General features: G+C 50.5%; 2 protein-coding genes across 10 annotated transcripts in view; one reads left to right on the top strand and one right to left on the bottom strand.

Moving 5' to 3' along the window:
* DIDO1 (death inducer-obliterator 1) overlaps positions 1 to 13081 on the bottom strand; it is a 50501-nt gene extending 37420 nt beyond the window's left edge. For 4 of the 8 annotated variants that reach the window (XM_070381437.1, XM_070381442.1, XM_070381433.1 and 1 more), the window contains exon 1: positions 4422 to 4554. The gene's annotated coding sequence lies outside the window, so the exon portion shown is untranslated. Of the gene's footprint in view, positions 1 to 4421; positions 4555 to 12846 lie in introns of those variants that run through there. The other 4 variants (XM_070381435.1, XM_070381440.1, XM_070381434.1 and 1 more) reach the window with 2 other exon arrangements.
* A 93-nt stretch (positions 13082 to 13174) lies between these two features.
* GID8 (GID complex subunit 8 homolog) lies at positions 13175 to 19289 on the top strand. 2 transcript variants are annotated; one of them, XM_070381443.1, is made up of 5 exons: positions 13175 to 13310; positions 15905 to 16034; positions 16897 to 17093; positions 17732 to 17929; positions 18608 to 19289. In XM_070381443.1, the coding sequence occupies exons 2-5, from the start codon at positions 15917 to 15919 to the stop codon at positions 18779 to 18781; spliced, it is 687 nt and encodes a 228-aa protein (XP_070237544.1). In that variant the 5' UTR covers positions 13175 to 13310; positions 15905 to 15916; the 3' UTR covers positions 18782 to 19289. The 2 variants fall into 2 exon arrangements, with proteins under 2 accessions (XP_070237544.1, XP_005894049.1); XM_005893987.3 differs by having other exon boundaries at positions 13297 to 13427.
* The last annotated feature ends 3217 nt before the right edge of the window (positions 19290 to 22506 follow it).

The raw sequence follows: 22506 nt of genomic DNA, 5'->3' as shown, positions 1-22506 counted from the left end.
GGGTAGTGCTGTACTAGCCTGTCTAAATGGGGCATCTCAGAGGGACCACTCCCCCTGGTGCAACTGAGCATCCCCGGTTCTGACCAAGGGAGCCAGCAGTGTCCACCCTCAATGACCACAGCATGACCCTCCCACGTTAATGCCTAAGTCCGAGGGTGTCCCAGACTTCAACCCCAGCTGCAAACCTAACAGCTAGGCACTCTATCCAGGTATATGGAGATGACCATGACCTCCGTTTCCTAACAAGATACCTGAAACGACACAGCATCAAGTACCAGTCAGTGTAGGATAAATGGCAAATTTATGAAAACGACAATGTCTGCTTGTGAGTGGCTGGGAAAACAGGCCCTCGTGAACAGTCTGTGAACATTTATCAAGGGCCCCCCAGTGCTCCACACAGAGCAGGCAGCATCTCTATTCCCCTCGGGGGTGGCTGCTTCACTGTGACCTGGTAGAGAGAACTAGGCGAGAGCAGGTGTGTTTATGGGGTGCTCCCAGCATGGACACAAATCTATGACCATCACCAGGAGACCAGTTTGAAAGAAATCCAGAAACATCCAAGTGATGGTGTTCTCTAGTAAGACTGTAATGAGAGCAGGATGAACTCTAGAGCCCCTGCCATGGAACGAGCCCCACGCCCGAGTGGAACAGGAGGTTACATCCAGTTCACAGCACATCCTGCCTACCCCCCAGCCCCCAAACCAAGCTCACAAACATGTCCACAGCTGTAACTGGGCTTCCAGAGGCTGCTACTTTCTGGGGTTTCTGCTTTCTTTATATTCTGTATATTGTCTTGTTTTCTATGTATAAATTTATCTTTGCAACCCACAGTACAGCTGTCTTTATACTGGGGGAGGCCCCATTTACCTTCCTGTTGTAAAGTATATTAAATATCACTTACACATCTGCATCAGCATATGAAAAACAAAACCATAGCACCTGATACCCGTGAGAGAAACAGCTGCTTTACAAATTGGGCTCCCAACCTGCCCACAGCTGAAAACCCACATATAACTCATATTCGGCCTCTGTGTATGCAGACTGTGCAGTACTGTAGTACTTACTGCTTAAAAACAGGCTCTATGCGAGTGGACCTGGACAGGTCAAATCTGTGTTGCTGAAGGGTCAATTACACGACTCAGAAAGAGGAAAAGACTAAGAGTCGCCATGCTGTGCTGTGTGCTTAGTTGCTCAGTCACATCCAAGTCTTGGCGACCCCACGGACTATAGCCATACAAAACAGTAATCCACTTCTGGACATACAGCTGGAGAAAACTCTAACTCAAAAAGATACACGCACTCCAAAGTTCACCGCAGCACTATTCACAAGAGCTGAGACACAGAGACAACCTCAATATCCACCAACAGATGACTGGATAATGCAGATGTGGTATATGTATGTAACAGAATATTATCAGCCATAAAAAAGAACGAAATAATGCCATTTACAGCAACACGGATGGGCCCAGAGATTATCATAGTAAGTCAGAGAAAAACTATTTACAAAACAGCAAAACAGACATAGAAAACAAAGTTATGGTTACCAGAGGGGAAGTGCATGCTTGGGTAGGAGGATAAATCAGAAGTTTAGGGGAAAAAAAAGAGGCCTGAGCAAGAGACTCCAGGAAGTGTGAACACTTCACATCAAGTGAGGACTGCCTGGCCTATCCACTCCCAATTAGTATGTGTCCATTAACTGTTAATCGTGGAGATTCTGCAGTGGAATTAACACACATTATTTGATGCTGGCCATAAATAGCGTCATGTTAGGTACCCACTGTTAAAGATGCCACCGTTTAAATAAGAAGTGCACAAAGGACTGTTTAAGGAAAGTTTTCTTAAAGGATTCTCAAGGCCACCAGGTGTATGAGAAATCAGTCTGCTCTTGGACACAGTGCCAACTTCAGGGACCCAAGGACAAAGTGAGTCAGCCTGTGAAAAACTCAACCCTGGCTCTCAGGAGCCAAGTGGAAGTCACCAGGGATCTTGGGACAACTGTGTACAAAAGGGAAAACATGTCCTGTTAACAGGAATATAAAACAACCAGGACCTGGAACATCTGAAAACACATACGAAAGAGACCCAGCCTGTGGGTTGCCTGGGAAGGGGCCCAGAGCCTCTAAGGCCTCTGTGGTCATAGAAAGACTTACAGTGTCAACAGCAGGTCCCACAACTCCAGTCATAAAGAAGATGGGATCCCAAGTCCCACTCTAATCCATCCTCTCCTCAACCTGAAGACAAATCCCACCCTCATGAAGGCCCACCTGAAGCACTGGGCACCATGTCCAAGCCCCATGACACACTTCCTCAACAAGCCATTGTGATGTTCACACAGGCGTGTGTGCTGTGAGGGGCATGGCTGGCCAGAAAGCAAAGGTCACTGCGGGAACTAGCAGATGGTAAGGGGAACAGCCAACTGCACAACTTTTAATTTGTGCCCTTTCTTATCAGCACATAATTCACTTCACTTGAAACAGCCTGAATAATCAAATACTAATAAAGGACAGTTCTTGGTGGAAAATCAGAACTAAGTTAAAGATATACCTTATTCCTAAACTCATTGCTAAAATAAGCCTGCAAGAACACAACCAACTAGGAAACAATGCTTAGCAAGTGCGTTAGGCAAGGAGTTTCACAACAGGGTTGGGGCTGGGTCTCCATAGCTAACCCTTGACACATCTATGCCATGTTAAAGTGGGCCAGTCATACAGATGGTTATGTCTATGCACCAACCCCAAGTGCCAAAAAGGGCCCCAGGCTCCAGGTTATGTGGCTGGCAATCCTCATAGGTCCCCGTTACAAGTCTCCAGGCCTGAGAAGGCCACCCTTCTGGTCTCTGCTACAGCCAGGGTGCTTGGCACACAGGATGCAATAAATATTTGTTGAATACAATGAGAAGTTTTCCTAAAGGTCACAGATCGTATTTCCTTAAAGTCTCCAGTTAAAGCACCTTCCTTGGAAGCACGTTGAAACCAGAACTACATAGCTCTGAGGAAACCAAAGAACATTTGTCTGGGGTTGGCCCAAAGGCCCAGTTAGAACCCAGGTATTCCATCCTGGGCAAGCTCTTTACAGGTGCTTCAGCTTCTGGGAGGTTAGAACAGGTACAGAGCATCATAGTCACTGAAACGAATGAGCACACATACAGTGCTCAGAACAGGGTCAGCCTGGGTGGACTGCCCACTGTGAACTGTTGCCAAATGGAGGCTCAGCCTCCCCCATACCAACCAACACTACAATGAGGTATGTGAACACATAAACACACTGAAAAGATCTTAACATCTGCCTTTCCTTCCTGCAAAATCCCCAAGATCATGAGGCTCAAATCTCATTCTATCAAGTATACAAATTACACGATGTTACCTAAGGCCAACACACGAATTAAACAGTATCTTCAATTTCACTCACATGCTGTTGTTGTAAGGTCCCATCTCTAAGCTCATTAATTGGAGTGCTGGATTCAGAGCAGAAAACCTGCCCTGACCTCCAGGGTTTCCCAAGAAATAACAGAGAGAAAGCAAACGAGGGCGTGGGATCAGGACCCAGAGGCCTAAGCCAGAAAAGGGATGGCAGGGCACATCTCCCGGGAAGCTGAAAGTTACCCCTTTCTACTGTGAGGTCGACCAGAGCATAAAATACAACATAAATTTGAATCTTACATCAAATCGACAAGTGACGCAATAAAAGCTAAAAATCTGCATTTTACGGCTAGGCACATACTCTTTCAAAAAATGAAACCAATTTTCTGAAAGTCTTTTTCGTTGTTCTCTACTTCCCACAGCATCAAATACCACATAACTATCCTAATGTCATCCTTTACAAGAGTAGTCGACTAGAAACAAGCGAAACAAAAGCGACAAAAACCACACTTTAGGGTGAAAAAAAAAAAAAAAAGACCGACAGGGAAACTTCACCTCCTTTAAGATGTCTAGAGAAACTACTCTGGTTTTAAAAAAAAAGGGTGGTGGGGAAGGGGGAATTCAACCCTATGTTACACAATTAAGGCAGAATCATTTCCATGTACCAGCAGCTAGACCAGGAACTTCTAGGAAAAAAGCATCGCCCCGCTCTAGGGTCACCCCGCTGCGGGTCACCGGGCGGCGTCCTGCTGGCGCACTTCAATCCGTTTCGACCACGATCCGGCGCCTCGAACACTCCAGCAGCGAGCGGACCGGGCCCGGTCCCTCGGAGTGGACCCTGTCCAGCAGGCCGGCGCCCTCCGCCCCCCTGCAGCCCACTGTCCGCGCGGCCCTCCCTTCCCCCTCCCCGCGGCCGCCGCCATCTTCTCCGCTCGGCGGAGCGCGGCCGGGCGCAGGCCCGGCAGCGCCAGGCTGGCTGGCCTCCGGGCCGGCCATCCCCGCCCGTCCCACGCGGTCCCGCGGGCGGCCGCCCCTACGCCCAGCGCCCCGGCCGCCACTCACCGTGGGCCGCAAGCCTCCAGGGTTTCGCAGCCATTTCCTCCGAGCGCCGCAGAGTGGGCGGGCGGGGTTGGCGCCGGCCACCGAGACGCGTGAGGTAGAGGGGCCGCCCGCGCTCTCAGTGGAGGGAAGACGCTGGCCACCGAGACGCCGGGGGTAGACGGGCCGGCCGCAACCCGAGCAGCGCCCCGGCGCGGCGGGCGGAAGGAGGAGCCCGGCCCAGGCCCAGTCCCTGCCCTGCGCCGCACAGTGGCCGAGTCCAAGGGCCAAGGCTGGCAGTGTAGGCGGCGCGGCTCCCGTCGGCCACCCTGGGCCCAGTTTGTGGCAGAAAAGGCAGGCACCCGGACGCAGAAGCAAGGCGCCGCGCTCCTTTCCCGCCGGACTGCGTTCCCAGCTTCTCTGGACTCGAGCCCGCTCCCTACCGAGCCAACCAGCTCAGCGCCGGGGCAGTTCCAGTCTCAGCGCACACAACCGGGCACACCTGCCTACGGGGGCTGCAAGGAAAGCGATCTGACAAATGATAACCCTCCACCTGGATTTTCTTCACTCAGTGCTGACTAGTATCAATTAACACCCCAGTACCTGTGCGTGCTTAGTCGCGTTGGACTCTGCAACCGCATGGACTGCAGCCCGCTAGGCTCTTCTGTTCATGGGGATTCTCTAGTCAAGAACACTGGAGTCAGTTGCCATGCTCTCCTCCAGGGGCTCTTCCCAACCCAGGGATCAAACCCAGGTCTCCAACATTGCAGGCGGATTCTTTACCGTCTTAGCCACAAAGGAAGCCCCCCCGCACCTGCCCCTCCCCAAATACTCAACAAGCAGACCTCAGAGGGGAAACACCTGCTACCTTGGGACGCTGGACCCAGGACAGTAACTCCTTGGCTGAAGGCCTTTTGTCTCCATCACTGCCTCTACAGGTCCCTTATTCCACATTCCTTAAAAGCAGGAACCTCTCAGCAAAAAGTGCCCTGTGTGTAGTAAAGCTGTGCGTGCCCAAGACCCTACAGAGGGCTGCCAGGTGCTTCTGTAGGGGAGCACTAGGGGCCTGGGAGCAGGTGTGCTTCTAAATAAACATCTGGAAAGACCACACAGCCTGCCAGGCTCTCAGAAAATGCCCCTTTTCTTCAAACAATTCCAACACAATTTGTTTCTGTTGGTGTGATTCCATTAGGACCAACCACTTCCATGGAATCTTGCAGACTAACTTCATACTCCAACATCTTGACCGTCTTCAGGTTTGTCCCAGATAAGTGTAGTGAGAAGTTCAGAAACATGACAGATTAAGTGGAAACTGGCTTGAACCAGGAGTATGATCTTGGGCAAGCTGTCTGTTGAATGGGACTCATATGCTGGGGTGCAGGCGAAGCTCTCTGCAAAAGGCTCCCTAAATGGGAGCTGGAATGGGGAAACCCCACCCAACCTCTCTGGCTGAAAATCTTTACATGAAGCAAACCCAGCAGCAACGTCTTTCTAGGTGAGATTTTTTTTTTTTTTCCAATCTGTGTTGTCTTTTCACTTTTTAAAAAAAATTAATAATTTTAATTGGAGGCTGATTACAATATTGTAGTGGTTTTTGCCATACACTGACATGAATCAGCCATGGGTGTACATGTGTTCCCCATCCTGAACCCCCCTCCCACCTCCCTCTCCGTCCCATCCCTCAGGGTCATCCCAGTGCACCAGCCCTGAGCACCCTGTCTCATGCATCGAATCTGGACTGGCGATCTATTTCACATATGATTATATACATGTTTCAATGCTAATCTCTTAAATCATCCCACCCTCGCCTTCTCCCAGAGTCCAAAAGTCTGTTCTTTACATCTGTGTCTCTTTTTAACTTGTGTGCGGCTTCAGGAGGGCACTGGGTCCTGTGAATGACATGGAAGATGGGGCTGCCGATGGAACAGGAGGAAGCTCTGGGCAGAAAGCTCAGGGGACAGAAAGAAGACCCCAACAGGAAGCCCCACCTGTGCCACTACAGTACTTGGGTTGGGGATGGCAGCTCAAGTGGGCACTCGGGCAGCAAAGGAAAGGAAACTGCACCTCCCCACCTACCCCTGCAACTGGCCTCCCTTTCTAACATCCCAGTGGGAGCTGGTCGTGACCATGGGCTACAAGGTTCAGAGGCATCTGCCATCTGCGGGAGGACTCAGGCCCTTGTCCTTCTACAACCTCTTCAGGTAATTCAGTTCATCTACTGTCACTCCTCACAGGAGCTGCTCTTCCCTGGTGCAAAAGGCATTTCTAGAACTGCAGTTTGGGTACTTTTCGTTGACATCTACTAGCTAAGAAGGGGCTTCCCTGGTGACTCAGATGGTGAGAAATCTACCTGACATGCAGGAGGTCTGGGTTTGATCCCTAGGTTGGGAAGATCCCCTGGAGAAGGGAATGGCAACCCACTTCAGTATTCTTGTCTGGAGAATCCCATGGACAGAGGAGCCTGGCGGGCTGCAGTCCACGGGGCAGCACAGGGCTGAACAACTAACACTTTCACTTTCACTGCACTTTCAGCTAAGGAATACCTTCTCCTAACAAACTTATTTTAACAGCTAAACCCAGAGGAACAAACAGGTTTAAAAGGAGTCTCCAATTGACTCAAATACCCCAAATACACAAATAAAAATCCTGAAGTTCAGGGAACTGACAACAACAGTGGTTCAGAGGTTAGGAAGCTACGCAAGCTCCCAGGCCTCAAGGGGTTTCAGTCTTTGAGGAAAAATATGGGAAAAGTACGACTGATGCATCCTCCATATGTGTGGACACCAGGTCCTGCCACAAACACCCACGGACAATTCTGAGGAAATTTATGAAGGCGGAAAAGCACAACTGGAAGAGTCAGCAGTCCTTTTAGGAGACCGCTTCCTTCTCTCACCCCCGAGTTAAAGCCCACTGGAAAGCAGGGTCCTGAGCAAAGCACCCCATCTCCTGGTGGTCAAGTGCAACCCTGAGAGACAAGGTAAAGTCTGTCAAGACCCTCTCCAAGGACAATTTAAAACCAGATGAGGCAGCAGCCAAGTCACTTTATTGTTACTCTTGTTCAGAACTCAAGGATGAACAGGCTAGCACCCACCCTGCAGGCAGGCCAAGAAGGGGTCAGGGAGTCGGGGTCAATGGTAGGGCCACTGCCTGGCCCTGGGGCAAGGTCCCCAGTGAATCTGGACCCAAACTCAGACCCAGGTCTGGGCTGGAGGGGAGACGTCGGGGAGAAGAGAGGAAACCAAGGGCCAAAGTCACGGTGGGACCCCCTTAGCTCCTCCTCCCTGGCCTTGGTCACCACTGGGTGTCTTTGAATAGCTAACATGTGCCCTCTAACCCCAGGGGCCATGGGCTGCAAGGCTAAGACTTCAGAACAACGCTGCTTACTCCTACCCTTCAGGATGGCTCCTGATACTAAGACTACTTTCCCCGTAAATTTAGTGAAAAGTAAATAGCTAACTTAAGAAGAAATATTTTAATAAGTATGAGACATAAGAACCGTATTTCCTTGCTGGCTAGTTTCATCTCAAGTCTCTAAAAGAACACACCAAATAAAAAAGCCAGAAAAATCAACTCCTATCACAGAAAAGCAGTTTTGACAGAAAAGCAGTTTAAGAGTAAAGCGGACACAAGCACGTGGCATGCTGCCTCCACCACACTGTGCCTAGATTCTGCATTTCCTCACTAGCTCATCCATCACACCACAAGGGCAGGTGACAAAGGAGAAAGGCGAAACAGGCCCACAGATCTGAACCGAATTCCGAAGGCGGCTGGTAAGCAGGAACAGGAACCTCCCTCCACAGGGTGGGAGGGGATGGTCAACTGAGACAAGGAAGGTCCCAGAGCAGGGCCACAGCCGCTAGTCCTCAGACGCAAGTATGCATCGACAAATAACTCTCGTTTTTTAGTCACTAAGTCGCATCTGACACGACCCCATAGACTGTTGCAACCCCATAGACTGTAGACTGACAGGCTCCTCTGTCCACGCGATTTTCCAGGCAAGAATTACTGGACCTGGTTGCCATTTCCTTCTCCAGGGGATCTTCCTGACCAGGGATTGAATTGGTCTTCTGCACTGCAGATAGATTCTTTACCTTTGAGTCACCAGGGAAGCCCTAAGTAACTGTACTGGCTACATTTTAAGAGATTATTTTTTCCAAAATTAAAATACTTGAAAAGTGAAAGACTCACTAAAATCAGGTCTAACAGTGGCTTTTTGGATTTGTCCAAAAGAGGAAAAAAAAAAACAACCATGTAATTTCCTGTGCTTGCCTGGATCACAGAAACAAAATGGTGAAGTGAGAAAAGTGTATTTGAAGGAAATCTCAACAAGAATAATGCAAGTCGAGCTATTAGGAAATTGCAAAAGGATACCCAACAGGTTTTATTCTGAAATTTCAACAAATCAATATAGGAGACCAAGAATGTTGCCTTTTACAACTATACAGAAAAACAAAAAATCTTGGGATTCTGTCAGCATACAAAAGTTCCTCTCATTCCAATGGAAAGTAAAAGCATTTAAAGAGTAAACATAAGAGGCTTTTAAAGTCAAAAAAAGAAAAAACAAAATTTGGCAAGTGTTTTTAAAAAGGAACACATGGTTATCAGTTGAAACAATGGCTCATCTTTATTCAGTGTTCTATCTCCCATATCAGACGTCCGATCAGAACTGGGCTAATGCAAAAACAAAACAACCAAAACCAAACAAAAACAAGAGACCCCTTAAAGCATATACAGATAAATTTTCAATAGCTATGCACATATACGTTATTAGGCGTTTATATACACACGTGCACGTGTCTGTATCTATAACCAATGTACTTATCAAAGCCCTCTCCAGGCAAGAGGGAAGGGAATGGAGAGTTTCAGCAGAGACGGTCTGCAGCCCACTGCCTGGACAGGGTAGGTAAACTGCCACTTGAGCTTGCTGCCCGTGCCCCGCTGTCCAGCCCAGGCCATGTGTTTTAGGTAACACCTTGCTGGACAGTTTATGTTACGTCCTCTGCAGGAATTAAAAACTCAAGAAAAATATTACTCTACCCATCCAAAGAAACGTATGACATAACCAGTGCATGCTGGTTTAGTGGTATAATCCAGAAAGGGAAATACAGTCCAGCAGGGAGGGGGAGGGCGACCATCTCAGACCCCACGACACATGCTTCACAGGGTCTTCATTCAGCTAATTCATCTGGATACATGCAGCAGAACTAAAGCGTAAAAACAGTCTTCCTTACTCCTTCCAACAGCTTCAGGATCAATCTGAGAAGACCCTGAGTAAAGTCAAGGCTATGGCACTTGACCTTTGAGTGAACTCCGGGAGTTGGTGATGGACAGGGAGGACTGGCGTGCTGCAATTCACGGGGTCGCAAAGAGTCGGACGTGACTGAGCGACTGAACTGAACTGAGTGGTAAGGACATCTAGCCATTACTGGTTAGATAGCATCACCAACTCAAAGGACAGGAATTTGAGAAAACTTTGGGAGATGGTGGAGAACAGAGGAGCCTGGTGTGCTGCAGTCCATGAGGTCAACAAGTGTAAGACATGATTTAGCAACTCAACGACAACAAGAACCGGTAACAATTCTGAGCAGCAATGTCCAATCAGCTTATGCCTGACCCTGAAGAAACAGGTCTAATTTGCCAAATTCCCTGGAAAGCAGGGCTCCAGCATTCAGGCGTTTGACTTCATGCTTTGAGGGTTTGACAGTAAGACAGAAACACCCTCTAAAACACTGCGGTTCTGTAAACTGTGCCTGACACCTGGTTGCTGAATAGTCCAGGGTTTGATTAAAGGAGGCGCTGTGTATTTTATTATCAAAACACATTTCATTTTAAAGTAATTCTTGCATGCTCCTTTAAAACTAATAAACCTTAACAACTCTCCTTAAAAACTCCACACTGTTCTCCATAGTGGCTGTACTAGTTTGCATTCCCACCAACAGTGTAAGAGGGTTCCCTTTTCTCCACACCCTCTCCAACATTTATTATTTGTAGGCTTTTGGATCGCAGCCATTCTGACTGGTGTGAAATGGTACCGCATAGTGGTCTTGATTTGCATTTCTCTGATAATGAGTGATGTTGAGCATCTTTTCATGTGTTTGTTAGCCATCTGTATGTCTTCTTTGGAGAAATGTCTATTTAGCTCTTAACAATAACCCTATGTACGAGACAGCAAAAGAGACACTGATGTATGGAACAGTCTTATGGACTCTGTGGGAGAGGGAGAGGGTGGGAAGATTTGGGAGAATGGCATTGAAACATGTAAAATATCATGTATGAAACGAGATGCCAGTCCAGGTTCAATGCAAGATACTGGATGCTTGGGGCTAGTGCACTGGGACGACCCAGAGGGATGGTATGGGGAGGGAGGAGGGTTCAGGATGGGGAGCACATGTATACCTGTGATGGATTCATTTTGATATTTGGCAAAACTAATACAATTATGTAAAGTTTAAAAATAAAATAAAATTTAAAAAAATAAATAAAATATTCCAGACATGGGTATACAGATGAAAAAAAAAAAAAAAAACTGCTCAATTTCCCTGGTGGTCCAGAGGCTAAGAATCTGTCTGCCAATGCAGGGGACACCAGTTCGATCCCTGATCTGGGAAGACCCCGCATGTCTCAGGGCAACTAAGCCTGTGCACTACAGAGCCCGCACTCTGCAAGAAGAGAAGCCACTGAAATGAAAACCCTGCACACCTCAACTAGGGAAAACCTTCACGAAGCCAGAAATTAATCATTTTTTTTTTTAAATAAGGGACTGCTGATCTGTGTGATTCAGTGCCATTCTCAACTTCTTCCTCTGCTCTCACTCCGCCCGGACCCGTTTCCCGTCCTTTGTCCATATCTACTGAGACAGCTTTTAGCGAAGGTCTTCACCCTCACTCACTCATCTGTTCCTCCACGTTCTCAACAAGTATCTATGGAACCCCTGCCACGTACTAAAAGTTTCAGCTCTTGTGAGGGTCACATGTTGGTGGAGAACTGTGACACTATCAGGCATCAGCGACATAGAACGGTGTGCTGAAGGCAACGAAGGGATCGTTTACGGACCAGGGGAACACAAAGCGGTGGACGACACCCTACTTGTTGGGATGGTGTTCCCACTCCTAGGCACTGGCCTAGGAGTGTTGCACACAGACCCATCTCCTGAGAGCCCAGAGGAAGGGCAGGGTGCTGAGGCTGGCTTTCAGCTATGCTCACTCTGCACAGACAAGTGGGGAGTCGCTGATGGGTGTGAAGAGGGGGCCAGGGACAAGAGAGATGACCCTGGCTGCTGTATGGGCTTCAATAGGAAGCCAGTATCTGGACAGAATTAAAGCAGAGCAAGACCACTTCTGGGGGTGAGGGGCCATTAACCTATGACCCGCAGAGCAGGCGCAGCTGAACCTTCTTTAGGCTGGAACACCCTAGCTCTTTAGGGCACCGGATTTGTTCTTGTGCACCCTTGAAAAGAATTTTAAAAATCTGCACCCCTCGCCCACTGTAAAGCTGGTGTGTAAAGTTATTCAGAGGATTAAGTGCTTGAAAAGGATGTAATTGCAGACACACTGTATTTGCATTTTAAATAGATTAGGACCAAAGCTTTGGACTTGCAGATTTAGCTCAGTTCACTAAAGAGAAATATCCACCATTAGTCGTCTTTGTCTAATCTGTTTACCAAATTGCACTTACTTTCTGCAACAAGTCCCACTGCATTTCCACGCAATCACATGAAACCATCTAACTCTGACTTTTAACAGGAAGACACTGGAGTTCATTGGATTCTAAAATCTTTTAACTTGACTCTCCAGCAACTGGAAAACGGGAACGACAGAGGATGAGATGGATGGCATCACCGACTCGACGGACAGGAGTTTGGGCAAGCTCCGGGAGTTGGTGATGGACAGGGAAGCCTGGCATGCTGCAGTCCACAGGGTCGCAAAGAGTCGGATACGACTGAGCGACAGAACTGAACTGACCTGGAAAACGAGACCTTGCTCTGACGTAATCTGTACTCTTTTCCCGTGGACTCACAATAATAACCGAATAAAAGCGTGAATGTCTTCCTGCGCCTCCGCGACCCCAGCCGCAGGGCAGGAAGACCCTCCTCGAGCAGCGGCCGCAGTACCTCGAAGCCCCAGGTGCACAGGCCTGCGGTCCCCGCCCAACCTGAGCGCGGATTCTGAACCACGGGCGGGAAAGACCACCGGGCCCGTGGGAGGTTCCCTGAGGGCAGGTCTGGCCCTGTAGACTTGTTCTGGAGCGAGCTGGTGTGCGCTCTCCGCCGCGGTCGCGTGCCCCAGAGCCCACCCCAACCGTCGGAACCGAGAGCTCCCGCCGTCCGCGCTCGGGCGGCTCCTCCCGGGCCTGCGCGAAGGCAGGCACCGGGTCGGCAAGGTCCCCTCCTCGGGGCTGCGCGGAGCACCGGCGCCTGTACCCCCTCCCCGCCCCATGCCCTCGGGCTTACACAAACGACGGGAAGGACGCTGGGACCTTCGCCTCAGTCTAGATGTCGCCGTCTCGGCGCGAAGTTACCCTACAACGACGCCTCCACGGCGGCCATCTTACCCAGAGGCAGCCGATGCCTTTTGACTCTCGCGCCAATCCGTAGAGCGAAGGAGCCGTGAAAGGAGTTCTGCGCAAGGACGGAAGCTGGAGTCCCGCGTTTCCGGGCGGCCGCCGCACCCCGCCCCCTCGTGAAGGCACTTGATTGGCTGCCGACTCGCGATCTCGCGATCTCGCGGGAAGTGGCTAAGGGGGCGGCCGCCGGTGTGTCTGCCCTCCCGTTCCCCGCCCCCGCCTCCGCCTCCGCCGCGACTCCCGCCTCCGCCTCCCAGACCCCGGCGCCGCCACCTCCCCCTCCCCCCCGGCCCCGCCCGGCCCTTCGAGCGGCCGCGGAGACCGCGCAGCGCGGCAGGCGGGATCCGCACGGTAAGATGGCCGCGGCGAGCCCAGGCGGCCGGGCCTAGCGTCCCCGCCGGAGTGCGGCGGCCGGGAGGCGGAGGGCCGGACTCTGGGGTCGTGGCCAGGAGGGATCGAGGCGGGCCGGTGAGGAGGCTGACCGGGCTGCGAGGTTGCGCTGGCCGGCCGACCGTGCAGGGGGCCTGCCGGTTTCGGACGTCCGAGCAGGTGTCCTCGGGCCGCGTTCTCGGGGGAGGCGGCTCCCTCAAGAGTTTCCAGGTCCAACTGTCTCCTCTTCCTAAGGCGGCGGAGTCCGGGCGTGGACTCGGTGTTTGTTGTTGATGGAGCGTGTTTTGAGGGGCGGCGACGCCTGCTGGGAGGTGATAGTTCTCCACAAATCGCACAGGTCTGCGGCGGGAACTGTTTGCACCAGGACCGCATTCGAGCAGACACTGAGCTGCCGAGACAGGACTTTGCTCGTGGGGCGAAGGGTTCCTCGCCGTCCGTACTGTTTGTGGGGTGTTTAAGTGCTCAGTTTTTCCTGCACAAAACAGAATGGGTCGGTTCTTCAAAGTTGTTAACTTTCCAGTACTGCTCTGTCCCCCATGAGTGAGAGTTTTCGCTAGTGGCCGCAGCTTAGAGAAATGACCTTGTGTGAGGGACGGCCCCTTGGTTTTGTCTCAGTCAAGTTCTCTAAGGCGGATCAGAGTTGGGCATGGCATCCCCCAGCGACCAGGGACTTCATCTTGCTCCCCTCTGCTTTCCCACAGACACTGTCTCCCTGGGCGATCTCTGGTGAAGTCTTGGCTTTCAGTCAATTTGTGGTGGACATTGCCCTAATTAATGTTTCCGTCGCCCAACTGGGGACCTGTAATCCAGGTGCCTGCTTGACTTCTTCTACTGTGGGTCTGATAGTCACCCCAAACTCGCCCGACTCCTCAAACCTGTTCTTCTCCCAGTCTTTGCTCATTTGGGACTCCATTCTCCAAGGTCTCCAGCTTGAAACCCCTCCATGGTCCATGAATCTTCTTTTATACATTCCCACCGGGTCCAGCAACGAGGCCCATTGGCTCAGTCCACAGCGTCTTGTGGGCTGTGCTCTTGGTTCTTCCACTGCTGTCCTCTTGCGTGGGTGGCTCCTCACTGGTCTTTCTGCTCAGCTCTCACCACCCCACAGTCATCCCATGTCCACTGGGAAACCAGAGCCATCTTTTAAATTGCTTTTATTTATTGAGGTAATTGAGCATGTGCTTTGCTTTATATAAGGTGATATCCACAATACCTCTGTCAGTTACAAAGGATAAAAGGGAAGTGGACAGTGGATGGGCTTACCACCCATCCTGACACCCCTGCTGGGGTTCCCAGGGCCCCCTTTCCATGGGAACCACCTCCTGAGTTTCAGGGTTCACGCTCTTACTTGAAAAAATAACATGGTTTTTGCTATGAATGTATTTACTACTAAGTAAAAATTGTATAACTTGTCTTGTTTTTGTTCTTTAAAAAACTTCTGCCCTTGGGTCTCTGCTGCAACCTGCTCTCTTCATGCAGCTGGTTTCTAAGTCCCCTGTGTGGGCCTGGTCATGTATTTTAACTGCTTTAGTAAATTCTGTTCCATTGATACAGTTAGTGGCCCTAAAATCCACAAAACTTTGAAAACCAAAAGTTTTTGGTCTTGTTTTTAATTGATTTCTTGGCAGACCCCGACCCTGCAAAAGCTTTTAGTAACTTCTGTTTCACTCGGTGTGATCCTTATGCGTTTAACTGAAGCAGTCACGTCCAATCATGGGGTGCTGCCGCAGACCCCTGGGAGGATGTCTTGTGATACATATATCAAATAGTCTTTGTACAACCTGAATAATTCTGAAGTCAGAAACTGGTCTGCCCCAGGGCTTTGGTCCTTTGGGACTGCAGTCCTATGAACCATCGTTTGCTTGTCCCTGCTGCTGTTGACTGACTCCTGGGTGGGCAGTCTCCATAGTGTTGCCATCCTGAACAGTGACTCTGAGCACAGGCTTGTCTGTGTCTGGGACACAGTAGGCTGTTTTTTGGGGTCCCAGCTGGTAGAAGAGCCATCGGCGAGGAGCGGAGCACACATGCACAGTGTGTGCTGAGTGTGTTGCTGTGCAGTCCGTTCTGACCACAGGGTAAAGGGGCTCAAGAGACCGTGCACATGTCTGTGTGAGCACTTGGTGTTGTCAGGCTGCTTCATTTCTGTCAGCCTGGAGGGTGTGCGAGATGGCTTGTCTTGAGCACACACATCATAGCAGGTGAATCTTCAGCTTGTACCTCTGCGTGCCACCCTGTGCTTAGAGGAGCATCTATCTATTAATAGACTGCTGCTGGGCCTGGAGGGCCTTCATCTGACCTGGACTGACCTCTTGACCTCCTGGTCCTCAGACTCCTGGCTCTTGCTCATGTTCATCCTGCTTTCTGAACCTCCCCAACCTTCTCTCTGGTCCCTGAGCCTGTGTTTGAGTCTCAGGCCCTCTGCATGTGCTGTTTTCCACATTTTAAGTATCTTCCCTCTCTACCCTTTGGTTCCTGTCGCTGTGTTTGTATCTGAAATGATCACAATTGTGAGAATTTTTCACCAATTCTTAAAATATTACTTTTTTTCCCTGTAGAAGTAAATCAGAATGAGTTACACAGAAAAACCCGATGAAATCACAAAGGATGAGTGGATGGAAAAGCTCAATAACTTACATGTCCAACGAGCAGACATGAACCGTCTCATCATGAACTACTTGGTCACAGGTGAGGGCTGTGCTATGGGTGCTGCCTCTTGGGCACCATTCTCCCTTTCTGGGCTCACAAGCAAGACTTTACCACTGGAGGGTCCTGAAAGTTAGGTTGCATTCAGGCATCATGGAAACGCAGTGCTCTTGTAACCAACTTGGAACTACCATTTTAAAGAGATGTCCTCTTCTGGAGATGAAATCATGATTCCAGGTCTCTGAGATCTAAAGAAAAAACCTTATTTCTTAGCCTTTGACATTTTGCAGTTGATCTACATCATTAACAATGTGCAAAAGTAGATTTAAAGTCCAAATAATTAATCTCTTCTGGCCAGTTTGGTAAATGATACTGGACTGTTTCAGAAGGTGTGTCCAAGTCAAAAGAAGAAAGGGGGAGGGGCCTGTGGAAGGTAATGCAAGTGCTCTGTGATAACACCTCGTCCTCCTGACCCTGTGGAGGAGAGGGTCGCTCTGCAGAGCTGAGAAAACCCACATGTCTCCAGAAAGTGAGTCTCCTTCCTGGAGTTCCAGTGACCTGGGCCCCATCAGTCTCTGAGACTGAAGGAACTGTGTACTCATTCACAGTGGGAGGGCGCTGTGCTGCCCCTGGAGCAGGTTGGCAGCTTCTCCACATAGGCCTGGACCCCAGTGCAGGGGCCTCAATGCCCATCCTCCCCTGACTGGAAGTTGAGGGGGTGGGGCAGGTGGAAGGAAAGGAAGTGTAGCTGGTAAGCCACAGAGGTGTTAATCCCACATCCCAAGAAAGTGCAGTTCTTACTAGAGGTTTTCATTCACAGAAGATGGGCTTTCTAGACATAAAAAGCCCTTGTGTTGGTATCTTGCTGATTTTCCAAGCAGTTGAAGGTAGTTTTCTTTTCCAGAGGGCTTTAAGGAGGCAGCGGAGAAGTTTCGAATGGAATCTGGGATTGAACCCAGCGTTGATCTAGAAACACTTGACGAGCGAATCAAAATCCGTGAGATGATACTGAAAGGCCAGATTCAGGAGGCCATTGCGCTCATCAACAGCCTCCACCCAGAGCTGCTGGATACAAACCGCTATCTCTACTTCCATCTGCAAGTGAGTTGCTTGTGGACACTTGGTGAATTAAGGTTCTTCATGTTAGCCATCCCCAACTTCCGGGCCACAGACCGATACCTCCTATCAGGTTAGAGGCAATAATTCATTAGAAATAAAGGACACAATAGACGTAACGTGCTTGAGTGATCCCAAACCATCCCTGCCCTACCCCAGTCAGGGGAAAAATTGTCTTCCACAAAACAGGTCCTTGGTGGCAGAAAGCTTGGCAAGTGGACGTGTTAGTCACTCCGTTACGTCCAACTCTTTGCGACCCTGTGGACTGTAGCCCGCCAAGCTCCTCTGTCCATGGAATTACCCAGGCAAGAATACTGGAGTGGGTTGCTGATCCCTTTTCCAAAAAGCCTGGGGATGGCTGCTTGCTGTTATTGAGAGGTAATGAGGCTAATATCATTAGAATATTGCTGTAATTGACGAGGGAAGGGGTTTAAGTTAGCTGCTCTGCCATGTACCTCAGAAGCTGTTTCTTGCTTTGAAAATGCAAAGTCAGGAGCTTGGAATACTCAAAAACTCTGTCCTCTGAGAGGCCCTTTTCATAAGAAGCAGGTGCAGCCCTGGTGTGGGGGGTTGTCGCTGGCTGGGCGCAAGTTGTTCACCCTGTCTGCCTGGCCCCCAACCAGCAACAACACCTGATCGAGCTGATCCGCCAGCGGGAGACGGAGGCAGCGCTGGAGTTTGCACAGACCCAGCTGGCTGAGCAGGGTGAGGAAAGCCGCGAGTGTCTGACCGAGATGGAACGCACGCTGGCCCTGCTGGCCTTTGACAACCCCGAGGACTCACCCTTCGGAGACCTGCTCAACATGATGCAGAGGCAGAAGGTGGGCTCCAGAGGGCTTCCGTCCACATCCTCTGTGGATATTCAGGGCAGGATTTCCAAAGAAACGGGGTGGTGTGTGTGGTGTGACCAGGACACTACTGGGAGGGCCCCACACTTTACTTGTGAAATACTAGGAGCCCAGGGTATTGAGACCCTTAAACGATAGTTAAGCCTCTTTGCCAGTTTTTGTTTTTTTTTTTAATCTGAGCTGGCTTACTGTGTGGAGACTCTTAGGAACGGATGTTCCAAGTATCTTTTGATGAAAATCCCACACTTTGCTCTCTGCCATGGCCTCTGTGTTCCCACCAACAGGGCAGCTCCCCAACCGCAGTCCCCCTTCCCCACTGCCCTGACTGCCCTGAAAGGAGGGTGTCCTTGGGGTCCGCATCAGGTGTCCTCCTAGGGCTTGTTGGGTGGAACTGGTATCTCATCCCTGCCAGTTCCCTCATGCCCAGGCTGGATGTGAGATCTGCTGACCATACCGTGTGCCGCTCTGGGCAAGGACTGTGTTTTATATCCCCAGAGTACCCGACGGTCACAGGCTTCGTGTTTGTTTAAATAAGTAGCCAGCCTCTCGTGTAAAAATGGTTTTGAAGACATATAAGATGCATCTTATAATGGCTCCTTTTCGCAGGTGCCCTGTATGTGAGGTGGTTTTTATTGGCTATCCATTTTCTAGGTGTGGAGTGAAGTGAACCAAGCTGTCCTGGATTATGAGAATCGTGAGTCAACACCCAAGCTGGCAAAGTTGCTGAAACTACTCCTTTGGGCTCAGAATGAGCTGGACCAGAAGAAAGTAAAATACCCCAAAATGACAGACCTCAGCAAAGGCGTGATTGAGGAGCCCAAGTAGTCTGTGCAGGGCCCCGCCGCATGGCCCCGGGCCCGCGGGCGCTACCTGGGACTGAAGATTTTTATGGCAGCAGAGAACTCTCTTCTCCCTTCTTTTACTGTTTGTGTGTTTTGTTTTGTTTTTGACCCAGCATCATTTTGAAAGGGAAAAGTGGCCCTTTTAAGCACTGGAAAACTCCCAGTGCAAGATACCGTCTCTTCTGGAAGGCCGGCAAGGACTGCCCCATGGCCTGTGCTCAGCGTTCTGGGCGCTTCAGCTCCTGAAGGCGCCTCATCTTAGGGCCGCTAGTCCACTCGAGGCCCTGCTCAGAGCACGGGGCAGCACTGATGACCGTCTCACTCTGTCAGCATCCAGGAGGACAGCGTGTCCTCCTCCCCCCATCTCGGCCGGCCTTCGTGTAGAAGTGTTTTCTTTCCCTCTTTGGTTTTTGGTTTGTTTTGGTTTTTTCATAGGAAAGACTATATGAATTTGTAAATCCCAATTCAAAGACTTCTTTTGTGCGCGGGCACTAAGTTTGGTTGTCTTCCTGTTTGGTCTGGGTCGTGTGGCTTTGGGGGAGATGGGTGTGTGCGTGTGTGTATGCGGGGCGGGCTGTGTGTTTTTTAATTTTTTAAATATATATTTTGGTGCTGTAAGTGGTGAGAGACTCTTTCCTAGTGGATCAATGAACCATCTCTCCTGGGCACTTTTGTTGAAAATAAAGGTTTCTCCTTAATTTCAAGAATGACCACGGTGGTCTCTCAGAAGTATTCATCATCTCAAGCACAACTTTTGCTTTTGGAGTGGCTTCCCCGGGGTGACCATAGTGACGCTGTCTGGTACCTACAGCCAGAAAGGGACAGCTCCCGGTGACACGTGACAGTGCCAGGCATGTGCTATGGTGCAGTGAGCTCTGTGACCCACACTTTTGCCTCTCGCTCTGTCAGCCAGTCTGGCAGACATCCAGCTCCTATTCCCTCATGTCTGTCCCCTGCCCGGTGCCCACTGCCGTCAGTGAGTCCTGAGTGCAGGCTCAGGTGTTGGGGTTTGGGGCAGGTGGCCCAGGGTGCCAGTGCAGAGCTGCTGGCCCTCAGTGAGGCTGGTGGAGGTGGAGGGGCCCTGGCGTGCAGAGCTCCCCAGGGCTGATGACCCCCATACATCCTCTGGTGAGAGCACCTGCATGGCTGGGATTCAGTTCTCACCTGATCCCTCCCACAGGGTGGGTTGTGCTGGCACCTGGGCTCTGCAGAGATGCACGCCATCAGCAGCCAAATTTAGAGAGTCTGTTGGCCTTGGTGCTCGGCTGGGTAGGTCTTTGGGAAGGTCAGGTCTTCTCCGGCTGTGGGGCGTCTTCGTCACGCAGGGTCTGTGGCTTCAGCTCCTCTCCCCACTCACTTCCGGCTGCACGTGGAGGCTGCAGGTCATTGGTTTTCAGTGGGTACAGCTTCAGGCAGAGTTTTCCCTCCCCAGTCACAGAGCAAAGGCAAAAGTGCTGAGGTCTCTGTATATCAGGAGACCATCAGGCCCTGGACTGGCCCTTACCCGTGGCAGTGATGAGCTTCAGCTCTGTCTCAGTCATCAACTCAGATGTGACCTTTCTGTATGATCATTTCCTCTTAAGATTTGGGAATAAAAGTAGGGAGAAAGGGGCCTTTAATCTTCAGGTGATAGTTAAATACAGCAGAAGCTGAAGAAAAATATTAGGGAAGTAGAGGTAAAACTACACTTTTCGAAAAGCACGAAGTAATTCAGCATATTCCTATCCTTTACTATTAGTGTATATAAGATAATTTATGTGCATCATTAACATACAATCAGTCTGACATTTTTCAAAATAGTGGGTTTGAGATGTATGTTACCGGGTAAGAACCATCCATGAACCATGGGGACCTGTGGAGGGCCTGTCACGTGTAGGAAGTGCTGTCGAATGCTTCAGAGAAGTGCTGCTGGCTTGTCCATCATTTAGTCAGTGAGGGGCTTGACCAGTGAGTGCAAAGACCCATGTGAGCTGGGTGCCAGTGAGATGTGGAGAATTCAGATGGTGCTGTTGGGTTCTTTCCCTGTGTATAAAGAGTGTGGTTCCTTCCCCATAGGCTGGAAATCTTTAAAGGGGCGGCTTTGCAGACTTTTCTGTTTCCTCCTTTTGCAGTCTTATTTTTTTCAGCAAGCATTTCAAGGTAATGAACATTAAGTATATCGATTTTTCTACTTCATCTCATTTGGATCTCGCTGTGATGTTTGTTAAAATGTGATGTTTTACCAGGGTAGTTTATGTCTTCTTTTTTACACTTTCTGGTGGAAAGTGCCTTGAAATAAATAAAACGTGACAATATTTTGGTGCTCTGTGTTCCTGATACTGTGAAGTCACATGAGGAATGACCCCTAGTTTGGATTCTTCTGAAGCATAGGGATTATTGCAAGGCACATGAGAAATACTGTATTTTGTTATTTGAATCAAGGTTTCCAGCTTCTAGAAAAGGCAGCTGTTGTTTGGGATGGTTCCTGTCGTGGACTGAAATGCCAGGGGTGAGCCTGGTGGCTGCAAGGCTAGCTCTGCTGTCCAGCCGGGATGCCCCCTGAAGACAGACGTGCAGAGCAAGCACGTGATGGGCAGCTTTCCTAAAGCAGCGTGACGTCTGTGCTTTCCCCAAGTGCGGAGTGGGCTGCGCAGGGGCCAGAGGTGGCGAGGACCCTGGGGACACCCAGGCCGTGCTCCAGCAGGGCTGCACTTGACCAGAAGTTGTGCCAGGTGTAGCAGCCCATCTGTGCTGCGCAGTAAGGTCGGGTCTGGAGGCTGAGGAAGGTGAGGTCACGACATAGCAGAAAGGCCTTTGTGGTGTGTCTAGGCAGCAACTCCAGTAAAACTCATGCAAGGTGCACAGGCCCCAAACAGTAAGAGCCGAGGCCCCAACACCAGTGGGCGTGGCTGAAACAGCCATCACCAGCATTGGGGGCCAGGGCTAGTCTCTACAGGACCCACTGATCACTCTCCACCTTGAAACTCAGGAACAGTGGGTTGGCTGGATATGAGGTCCCTCACAGAGGTTACTGGAAGCTGGAGGCGTGTCCAGCTGCTGCCAGCGTGAGTGTGGCTTCCTCTCGGGTTGGGACACGTGGTCTAGTGGCCCTAGCTGACACCCAGATCTTCTGCCTCATGGAGGATGGCCCGTCCAGCTCAGAGGCTCAGGAAGGGGTCGGATGCTCACCCTTGGCCCTCCATTGGCCTCTGTGCATTTCGAGCAACCCTCCACCTCTTGTTCCCCACTAGCCAAAGCTTTCTCACCTTGGGCCTGGAGTACTGCAGTGGCCTGTCCTTCCTTGCCTCTGCCCTGGCCACCCTGAGTGGTCCTCACAGCAGCCAGGGTGATTCTGTGACCCTCTGGGGCTTCCAGTGTCAGAGCCCTGGCTGGTCTCTAGCTGACCACCAAGACCCATGAGCCTGCCCTTCCCCACTGCTTTTGTCCCCCTTCCTGTCCCCTCACCCACCAGGCTCCTTGTGGTCCTGGAGCTGCCCTGGGCCTCTGCCCACCCCACCCACATGCCCTGCTCATTCTCTGCTCTCAGACTTGATGCACAGGTCTTGGCAGGGACACTTCCCAGCCCATCCCATGGCAGAAGCCACCCTTCCCTGCCTTCTCGGTTTCCTTTCTGTGTTTTGTTCATGCACAGCTCCAGGAGGTAAGCAAATGACAAATGTTCCCCATGGTGCAGCTCTAAGTTTTCATATAAAATCACCATCAGGGACT

Source organism: Bos mutus, chromosome 13, assembly GCF_027580195.1.
Source record: "Bos mutus isolate GX-2022 chromosome 13, NWIPB_WYAK_1.1, whole genome shotgun sequence".
Lineage (NCBI taxonomy): Eukaryota > Metazoa > Chordata > Mammalia > Artiodactyla > Bovidae > Bos > Bos mutus.
The sequence above is the reverse complement of the archived record's forward strand: the minus strand, read 5'-3'. Positions and strand labels throughout refer to the sequence as shown.